General features: G+C 46.5%; 1 protein-coding gene across 1 annotated transcript; it reads left to right on the plus strand.

Annotated features, from left to right (window-relative positions):
- The first annotated feature begins 8,352 nt into the window (after nucleotides 1–8,352).
- Nucleotides 8,353–10,764, plus strand: INKA2 (inka box actin regulator 2). Its single transcript, XM_085306578.1, has one exon. It carries the CDS (start codon nucleotides 9,231–9,233, stop codon nucleotides 10,311–10,313), a length of 1,083 nt encoding a protein of 360 aa, XP_085162704.1. The 5' UTR covers nucleotides 8,353–9,230; the 3' UTR covers nucleotides 10,314–10,764.

Consider the following 10,764-nt stretch of genomic DNA (forward strand, 5'->3'; position numbering starts at 1 on the left):
GCGGGGAGGCGCCGCCGCCGCCGGGGTCCCAGCAGCGCGGACACGAGCCCTTAAGCGGCTCGGGCCGAACTGAGCCGCCAGCGTTCGCGGGAAGTTTGGAGGACTCCATCAGTCACTCCAGATTTGCATCTCCGTAAATCTCTGTAAACCGGACAGCGGATTTCAGCCTCCTGGCTTAGGTGGTCAGAGGCTGCTAGTCCGGCCATCTGCGCAAGTAAATACAACTTGCAGCGAGCGGAGTYCTAGTCCTGTGCTGCCGCTTGGAAAAAGATGCAAGCCAAGATCAGAAATCAAAGAAACATGTACGGATASCCCTGATGAGAATAAGTTTACAGGAATGAAAGTGATTTAAGGGGAACATGCGACTGTCACCTCTAATGCTCTAGGAAARAATATTTCTTCTTTAATAGGGAACCCTTTGTCGTAAATCAACAGTGTTTTCTCCCTCCTCCCTCTCCTATTCCAATTCAAAGCTCGCTCACAGAACTTGCTTGGGCTTGTCCTACCAGCGAGAAGATACTGTTGATAYGCCAGGGTTCACTAGTGATGGATTGGCAGGAAGATCTACTACCTTAAAAAATTGTGTTCCAGCCCTGAGTAGGCTCTGGTGGGGAGAAACGCGTGTTGTACAATAAATAGTGAGACAGTGAGAACAAAAGGGGAAGACAAGGCAGAGCAAAAAGGGTGGGTGAAGTTTCTGAACGCACAAAAAGATTCCTGGCTTAGGACTTAATAGGGGGTTGATCTCACCTGATATTTGTGCTAACTGGAGGTTTATAACATGGGCTAACGCACAATATTCCCACCCTGCGCACATTTCAGGAAATGTACATTTCTCATTTAAGCAAAACCATTTGAGTCAATACAGAGACACGCAAAGTTACAGCTGTGCTGGGTATCGGGCTCGGGGACTTATTGTTCCAGGGGAGACAGCGCCGCTTCTCCAGAGCAAATAGAGAGACTGGCTTGGGCAGCATGGGTTTGCTTATGCTGAATAAACCTGGCGGAAACCAGTGACATTTAACTTGTCAGTGTTATCCATCTTGCGCTAGCTAACGGAGGAACAAGACAAACTGAAGTGAGAGTCACTGGTATACTTTGCATTGGGCAGAATGAATGAAGTGCGAACTCTAAGTTAAGACATGTACATTATAATCTGGAAGAACACTAAAATCTCAGTGAATTGGGTGCGTACAATATATGTTCTGAAACAATTACTYCCATCAGCAGCTTAAGTGAGCTGCAGATTACATTTCCTATAGGTAGGAGGATTGTATTAATTAAAATAACCATAGATGATATCCTCAGCAATAACATGTTTAAAAATCAATACTGTCAAGATAGCCTAGAATTAAAATAGACTAATGTTTCCTTAAAGAGCAGCAAGCAATGTAACAGACAGCTGGGACCATCTGCATTTCATGGTGAGTGGGAACTGAACCTCTTAACCCTGCCTTCTTTACMGCTTTCTTCATTACTGGGCAGGTCATGCCTCCAGATTTAAATGCACCAGAACCAAGAATCCTGTGGGAGGGATGGTGGGAAGGACTTGGTCTGTTTGCGTTCCCAGATAAAGGCAATGAGCCACCCTGTGTGCAGTTAAACCAGAGTCCAGCTCTAGGCACCACTGGGACTTTAGCATCATAGGGATTTGCCCTAGGCACAACAAGTGCCATAGTCACCTCCAGGGACTGCTATGCTGCGGAGAAGGGATGTTGTACAGGGATGTTCTCCAGAAATGCCCCATTTAAGGAACCAGGCTTTCRGGGCTGGGCAGTATAACATGGGAAAGTTAGAGACCATTTAATCTGCAGAAGCTTAGTTTGCCTCAGTTTAAACTACTACAGCCTGTGACTGGGTTTGAGGGAGACTTTTTTTGATAAAGAGCGGGTGTTGGCACAGCTCCCAGTTCGCAAGGGAAGGTTATCTTTAAGTGCAATCTATCACCCACCAGTGTGGGGTTCAAGGATTTCAGTTCTGATTTTTATTGTTCCTGTTTTGCATATTAACAACATATTTAAATAATTGTGCACTTGGTTTGGGTTGCTGTGTGCCCAGACATTTCAGCGCACAGCCTATGTACTGAGATCAAGTTGCAGACGGCCGTGAGTCCGGGCATGCTTGTACCAGTATTCATGTTAGCCTTTGGGAAAGCCATGCCAAACCTCCCCCAGTGGCTCCCAAAGATAAATCTGACCCATTTCCATCGATGAGAAAGCTCATATTCCGATTGCCTGTTTTCCATTGTARGCTGATAGTTTCTGGCATGTGTGATGTCCCTTTGATTGCAATTCATTCAGAAGCTTCCACGTGCAAATATTTTAAAGCCAGGAGAGTCTCAGCTGACACAGCCATTCATTATAACTGAATCTGTGAACTGAGTACAGCACTGAAGTAGGATTTCCTAAGCCTGGGTCCTTGTCTCAGCGCTGACACCAGCCTGTGGTGCAGGTTTTGACAAGCCATGGCAGCTTTCTGCACCTCAGTGTCTTTGGGCGTAAAATAAAGAAGACCTTATCTGCCTCCCCCAGGAAGTATCTTGAGATTTATGGACAGAATGTGGTATGTGAAAATACATATTGTTGGTTTATAGGCCTGGCACTGACTGYGTTGTGCTTCTCCATTCATTCTGTCATCTGGCCTTCATATGGCAATCTTGGAGTATGCCACAGAGCTTATGTATCTTCCATTAATGTAATTAAATCCAATCCTAAAAGGCCTCTTGACTTTATCAGCTGGATTCTAAGTCTGCAAATATCGTTCTGAGGCACAGAAATATGATCCCTGCTTTCTGAGKTACAGAATATTATCTCAGTTAAAAGATGAGATTTAACACGAATTGTCTTGCTCAGGGATTAGAATAGAGGAGTTTCATTTCTGTGGCTCATGCTGTAGACGGCATTACCTCTGTAAATGCTTTGACACAGGGATTGGTCGCATTTATACACAGTAACATCAGCACATGTAAAATGGGATTGGGTTTTCAAGGCTCTTCTGCAATAGGAAGAATAAATCACTTATTATTTATATAGGACTGGTAAATCTTTGGCATAGATTTATCTTGCACTTGGGGTTTGTATGACTAGAAAGGGTGTGGGGCGGTCACAGTCAAGTTAGCCACAGCTGTAACTTTACTTTGCGTATTTTGATCTTTCTTGAGGAATTTAGGGAAAATCTAGGCTTTTTGTTGGTTCTTTTAGGAGGAGAAGTATTAAAGTAAGGATTTTTATTTAAAGATGGCTCTTTCACTTCAACTTTTGAACATTCTCCCTACACATTCATCATGCGTCAAATTGTTGAGCTTGATAGAGAGTCTGACTCCTTTCTCAAAATAATTCATGTCCTGGTAGACAATCTAATACTTCTTGCAATGAACATTTTAGAGGAACAGAACATTTGGTCTGAGGGAAGAAATACAGCCCCGTTATTTTTAACCTCTGTCTCGCACTGGCTCTTATTCTGGTAACTGTGTGTCATGCTTGCAAAGAGTTCTGCTGTCCTTTCCTCCTTGCTGTTTCTGAAGGAGCAGCTCTTGTGGTTCCTGGTAGACCAGGCATAAATGATAAGACTTCGAGGGCTAACACAGCCACTCACAACTCCAACAGGTGGCAACATGCAGCTTCATTTGTGTCTCTGCTGATAAACTGGCCCCTTTAAACGTGCATTTACCCACTTCTGCTTGTGATAGCATTAGAAGTCTTGTGGGGTTATCACAGTCTCTCTCCTTGCTGCTGCCCAGAGGGAAGGTGCTATGGAGCAACTTACAGTGGATTTCCTGTCACATGTAACCTGGGGAGAGAAAAAGCAATTACAGGCTTCTGTTTGCTTGTTTGTTCCTAGAGAAGACTCGGAAGGAAGAGTGTGGATTATTTGGGAATTGCAGCTGCATATATTCAAGAACTTCAAAGACCAGATATTACAGTGAAAGCAGACCATTGGGCTGAAACCTCAAATTTTTAACCATCACCTTCAATGGTTGATCTGTACAGTAAGGCTCATGGTCTTTCTTGCCTCTGTGGTGTGAAGAAAAATCTGAAAGTTGCAGCTCTTTTTGATCTACTTATTTACTRGTTGTAGAAAATCAGTTTTCTCATTTGCCTTTAAATGTGCCGCGTGTGACTGGGAAGCACAGAACAACGAGCTCACAAGAGAAAGAGAGGTAAGCCGCTACGCAGCCAGGGCGCTCCCTGAGTGACAGGAACCATGCCTTTTGTGGTTAACATCTGTTTCAGATCTGTTTAACCTATTGGGAAAAGAAATCTTTGGTAAAATTTCAGTATTCTTCCTCTTTCAGAGAAATTGTGAGCTCACAGCTACCATCCTAAAATAATGTAGAAAGACAAGAGGTAAAAAAAGAGACTTGAAATTCTTGTGATAAAATGCAAGGACAAAAAGACATTGCAGGCCTTTGGCATCCATCAGGCGAAAGCAAAGCAAGGTGCAACAGCAAGCTGGAAGGAAGTTCTCTGAGCCRTGAAACGCTCTCGCTGAAGAGTTATGCGCAGCTACGAATGCAGGCTTGTTAAAGATTAATCTCATCAGTGACCCAAAGGAAAACACAGAAACAATACRATCGGCTCAGCAGTTCTAAAATAATTTTGGTCTCTATTATGTCATCCTCCTTAAATACCAATTGTTTGTTGCTGCCTCCGTTGCCTATCAGCGCTATTACTAAGAGCTGCTATTTGCCATGTGCTCTTTCCTGTTCTCTTAGCAATAACTTCCTCTCATTCCATTTCTTTTACCTACGAACTGGACATCTGTCTTCCTCCTCATTACCACAAACACACTCAGAGCTCATCTTTCCAGGTCTCTGGGCTCAGCTGGAAGCTATGATGTGTTCACTGGGTTTTTTTCTTTTCTCTAGTCAGCATCAAAAGGCTGCTGTAGTCCTGGGCAGGCCAGATGTGCAGATGGACTGGGAATAAAAACAACTGTGGCTCGAGGGGACTGGTCGGAACTGAATTCTGAGGACTTGGTGAATGTAGATGCTAGCATGAAAACATTAGTTCCTGAAGTGAGCTGAAAATTTATTTACTCTCCTCTTAAAAAGTAGCAAGTGAAACCTTCCTTATTCTTGGGGACTTACTTGTTTCTGAACGTGACAAAATGCTAGTGGACTCTGGGAAGTAAATACCACATTGTGCACCTCTCCTGACTGTGCACYGAGGCATCAAAGGTTTATGTCTGAGCAGCACTTTAGTGTGTTAGCATGCTGATGCCTTCGTACAAAGCTCTTCTAGCTCAGAATGTTTTATTTTTGCACTGAAAGTGCATTTGTGACTCTTTTTCTCCCTGCCGTGGGAAAGAAAACTGCAGTCATTATGGGTCAAATGCTGCTTGGGCTGCCCAGGCAGATAGCTCTGGTGACCTCAGTGGCTCTGGCAGACAGAAGCTGGCCCTGTGTGAGTAGATTAATTTTGCATAGCTCAAGGCTGTTCCGTGGCTTTTCTTGGAGGCAGAGGTGCCAAGCAGCTACTTGTACTGAAGCCCACATTATCTCAAATTAGACACCTAGAACTGACTTGCTGACTTATTTGCACACTTGGAGGCAGGAGACCACCAAGTACATGAAGGGAAGATGCTAAGGAACATGATACGATCRCTGACAAACTCAAAGTCTTGTAGCGAATGACATTTCCCCTGCACCCTGCTGCACAGCATGGCTGGATGCTGGGTTCATTCAACAACAGGGTTGGGATTTACAGCTCACAAGCATGCACAAGACAGACCATCTCCTGATGTGCCGTGGTGGCTGGGTTATATAATGTCACTTGCATAACTTCAGTCATGCAGTTTGTGTCTCTCTCACCATGTCACATTAAGGCTCTCTGGGGTTTTGTGTCACATTCATGCTCTGTTTGAAATTGCACTTTAGTTCATCACAAATTCTGATTTCTTCTACATGAAATGTTTGACCAAAGATCCAGCCAGGCTGTGAGAGTTGTTCATTTAGTCTTGCCCATCACCTTGCAGTCCAAGCCACTGTTAGATTTCCTGCCCAGTCTGCAGGATTATTTGCAGTAACTTCTCCCCCACCCCCAGCATCCCAGGTAATTTAATCTTGACCCTTTGCCAGGGTGATGGTCTCCTTTCTGCAAAAGCTTGTTCCTTTTCTCAATTGTTAAAGTCTGGAATGTCTCAGAGAAGCCAGTCTGAACTTGGGAGAACTGGTATCTTCCTGGCAAACAGGAGAGAATGGGGAAGGAACTGTTTTTTTTTCCAGAGTTTGCTCTCCAGGGTGAATACTCTTAATTACACCAGAATAATTACTAGTGGATGAAATCCAAGCCCCTGCAGACTATTTGGTCACCAAGCAGTCAGTGACTTCACTTTGGGCTGGGTTTCATTCACACTGTTTAGTTCTGCARAAGACTAAGCAGCTACCATGAATGGCAAAAGACAAAGCAGGATTTTTTTACAGTCACAACCCAAAGTTTTAGCAGTTCAGGTGGAGGAGCTGAGCGGGAGGCAGAGGGCAGCTAACATCATGCCTGTTCCTGGCCTCGGGAAGGATGCTTCATTTCCTGCCCTTGCTCCCCCCTTAGGCTTTACTTAATCTCCAGCCTCAGTTTCACCTGTAAAATGGTAACATCCCTGACCTCCCTTCAAGGCACCGCACAAGGACAAGCAGTGACTGCGCAGTGCCACAGCCAGGAACGGGGGACACAGGAGGCCCCACRGTGCCAAGAACGTGCGCATCGCTGTATTCCCGCAGCCCTACRTGCTCTAGCAAGGTTAAAAGCCTCAGGACCTTCAAAACTCTTTCGCTGACACTGGAGGTCACATTGCCAGAGGGTCACTGAGGCTGAGTCTGGAGGGCAGGATTCATCTCACTCAAAAGCAAGTTGCTAAGACAGGTTAGACAGCTCATGCCCTGATAGTGCCTGTTCCTCTCCSTCGGCCGCAAAGGCACCGGCAGCGGCTCAGCTCAGCCCGGAYGTCTGTGCCGTCAGCTCTGCAGGTTGGCGAGAAGTGGCCAAACCTCGTAGTCACGGACGGGAACGTGGTTTCCCCAACGCGTCTGCCCTGCTTGCCAGGGCCAGGGTGCTGCAGCTGCCCGGGCTGCTGCGGGCTCGGGGCCGGCAGAGGCAGCAGCCAGGGCGCATCCCGTGGGAAGGAGCCGCCRGGAGCCGAGCTTCTGGGCTGAGATCGGTTCTTGTCACAGGGGAAGACTGTCTGTCTGTGAGAAACGAACACGTTGATGATAAATGCTGCCTRTGCAACATTAATGCTTAATAGAGCCTTGTTGGATGAGGCACGCGTTGTAACGACACCACCCAGCCTGGGCGAGTTAATTGAATCAATGAGGTGAAGAGCGGAGCCGGCCAGCATATGCCGACTTTCCGATCAGCCTAGTCATTACTAACGGGCCCTTGTCACTCAGCACGGCTCGATTACACGGCGTTGCCTGCAAGGGGATTTGATGAGAAGTGCCCAATGAGGGGCCAAGCTGACTCCAAATCCAGCTTTTTGCAAAGCCCCAGATAAAACAGACTTCCATTAATAAGGCGAGAAAGGTTAGGACGAGAAGCATTACCGCAAATCTGGAGAGGTAAGGTGATASTTTTGTCTGAGGCTTGTAGAACATATGGCCTCAGCTTTTGTAGCGGTAACCTGAGAGCTCTGTTCCTGTGTAAGTGGGGCATTATTTGCATATGTGCAGATGTAGAGCTTTATTTGCTGATGTTAATAAAATTAGATAGTTGGAGAGACTTGATAATGTAATCAGAGAGCTAAACACTGATCTTTTCCATAGTGTCATAGCTGGTGCGTTCGTTCTGGGAACTAGATCAGTTTCTCAGGAGTGAAGCTTTGAAAATTGGTGTAATCTGCCTGCTAGTTTTAGGTTCTGGGTTTTGAAATGGAGCTGGAGATTTGTGTTCAGAAACTGCTGAGAGGCTTCCACTTTTGGAGCAACCTTGTTACAGAGGSTCAGATCTTTTGATGACTGCTCTTTCTCACTGGTCAGACCTCGGAAAGGAAATGGACAAAGAGCAAATAATTGAAGTAATTTAGCAAAAATGAAGGAGAGGGGAAAATAGGAATCTTGATAATGTAGAGCAGAACATAAGATGCTTCTGTCCTTTTCCACTGTAAAAGAGACCTATTGCTACACCAGACCTGTGACGAACCCTTTAAACTGTTTGTTTGTGACGAGGTAGGCAGGAGCTTTTCCTAGGCAGCGGCAATCTCTTCTGCAAACCACCTTACACCAGTGTGACATATCTTCACCTCCAGCCCTGCCATTGCCTGCTGTTCTTCCCCCTTTCGTTCCCATCTCCCCCCCCCCCCGCTGCCTGCTAAAAAAAAGGGGCAGCTGTTGGAAAGTATAGCCCATTTGTTTTATGATGCTGCTTTGGGAATATGATCCAGATCCTACACAAGAAAGAGAGAAAGAACAGAGGGAAAGAGGAGAGAGGGGCACTTAGAAGCTTTGCAAAATAACTAGCATATTCGGAGTCTAAYATAGAAAGTTAAAGCCTTATAGCAAATTTTAGGGATAAAACAGAACTGTTACTAATGGTCTTAGCTGGGAATCAAAGAGATTGTTTTCTAGTAGAAATAATTTTAAAGATTGATTGCTGTTTTAAAAAATCTCAAATGTGTTCAAATTTGTCCTCTAGTGAAAGGTGCCTGTAAGTAGGGTATTAAAATCTTAAGATATATTATATAGTAACATTATGTGATTTTTATTAATGTTGATTTTTATTTTATGTTAGCATTCTAGTGCTAAACTGGAGAGCAAGGTTCCCAGTGACGGGCACGGTCTATTCATTTCTCCTGATTTCAGTTAGTTACATAGCACAAAAGAAACAAAAGCAGCAGAATACGCTAAACTGGAGGCAGCCAAAACCATTCACAGTTATATGCCTTGGGTTTCTGCCAAGCAATTAATGGAAACTCAAATAAACTATTTATGTTTGTTGTCAGGTCAGAAAATCCACTACTTCTGTCACTCCTCTTATTCCTAAAGGGTTCAGAATATTTTTAAACTAACACAGCTAAAGAATCTAAGAAATATCTGATTGCCATCCCGTGAGCGTGGCTGTCACACAGGTACGGCGTATCTGCATGTGATCGTTCAGCAAGAGGCCACGTTTCTGGAGAGAGCTGCTTTTTGTTTGCAGAGATGAGGCTTAGAAAACGAGAAGGGGAGCAGAGCCCAGCTCTGCTGCCCTGTTGTCAGCGTTCGCTTGCTCTTCCTTGGCGTCTCCGGCGCTGACTCAATGTCTTCTCTTCCTCCCCAGTTATCCATGAAGGAGGTTGGGGACGGGCTGCACGAGCAGATGAACTGCATGATGGGGGCACTGCAGGAGCTGAAACTCCTCCAGGTCCAGACGGCGTTGGAACAGTTGGAGATATCAGGGAGTCGAAACACAGTTCCTGGCATCGAGCAGCACCAGTGCTCCCGCAGCGGCGGGGAGGTGCTGCGCGCGGGGCTGGAGGCCGGCCGGCCGAACGAGCGCTCGCGGGGGAAGGCACTGGCGGACGAATGCAGCCCCACGTCCTTCGCGGCCTCCGCACCAGCACCGCAGTCTGCCGGCTCGCTGGGGCCTGCCACTCTCCCTGAGGGCGGCCGCCTTAGAGACACCATCTCCTCCTCCCAAAGCATCTGCACTGAAGACATTTATCGCACTAATGGCCCTTCCTCAACTTGGAGCAGAGCTGAGCGCTTCCCTGCAGGGACGCCAGAGCCGGGCAGCGGGGGCATGGCCAGGAGTCAGCCTTGCAGAGCTGCCACCAGCGCCTGCCGGGGCAGGGCTGCCGGGACACTGGGACGGGGGGATTGCCAGGGGTGTGATGATGGCAATGACTGGACCTCCTCCCTGATGTCCCAGAGCAGGAACCGGCAACCTCTGATCCTGGGAGACAACATCTTTGCAGACTTGGTTGGGAACTGGCTGGATCTGCCTGAGCTGGATAAAAAGGGAGAAAAAAGTGAAGCGTCCCTGTCTGTTAGCAGATCCCAGGAGCTCTACAGGAAATTTTCCCTCACTGCCAACATCTTCAAGAAGTTTTTGAGGAGYGTTCGACCAGACCGAGATAGGCTTCTCAAGGAGAAACCTTGCTGGCTACCACCTGAAGACAAACAGCCTGAAATTTCAAAGAGACCCAAAAAATTGAACAAACTCAAGGGGACATTTTACTTTCCGCTTCAAGGGAACACACAGAACAATCACAGCAAAGTCGAGAGGTGCCCAAAGGTGGACAGCACTAGCAACAAACCCAAAACTGGCACCAAGAAAGTCCATGATACCATTGACTACCCCCAGTCTGGCTTCGATATTAACACAGCTGTATGGGTCTGAGTTGGGCAGTGCCCACTGCTCTGCCAAACACTTCTATTTCACGCTGGAAATGAGCTGGAGGCCACACACCGCTCTTCAGGACTCCCCCAAGCTCTTGACCTGGACTGAGGTCTTCCTGTGAAACATGCTGTGGGCATCGGCTGCCTGCAAGCAGTGTTTTTCCGGAGAACAGCACCTCGGGGGCAGTCGGAGCAGCTGCTGGCAGCCCTGGCTGTAGGGGCTGGCTGGGCTGATGCTTGCAAAAATCACCAGCATCTTTGGCAGCTTTTAGGGCCTTGGTGCTACCAGCTGTGAGCTGCAGCACATAAAATTCACTGTGTGTGCGTGTGTGTGTATGTGTGTTCAGATATATATATATATATATAATTTTTTAAAACATATTCCTACTGATGTGCACTTAAAATTGGATTACAAAACAGGCAATTCAGATATTGACCTTGAAGCACTTGTT

Source organism: Rhea americana, unplaced genomic scaffold (assembly GCF_003343005.1).
Source record: "Rhea americana isolate MKP2758 unplaced genomic scaffold, rheAme1 scaffold_241, whole genome shotgun sequence".
NCBI classification, from domain to species: Eukaryota; Metazoa; Chordata; class Aves; order Rheiformes; family Rheidae; genus Rhea; species Rhea americana.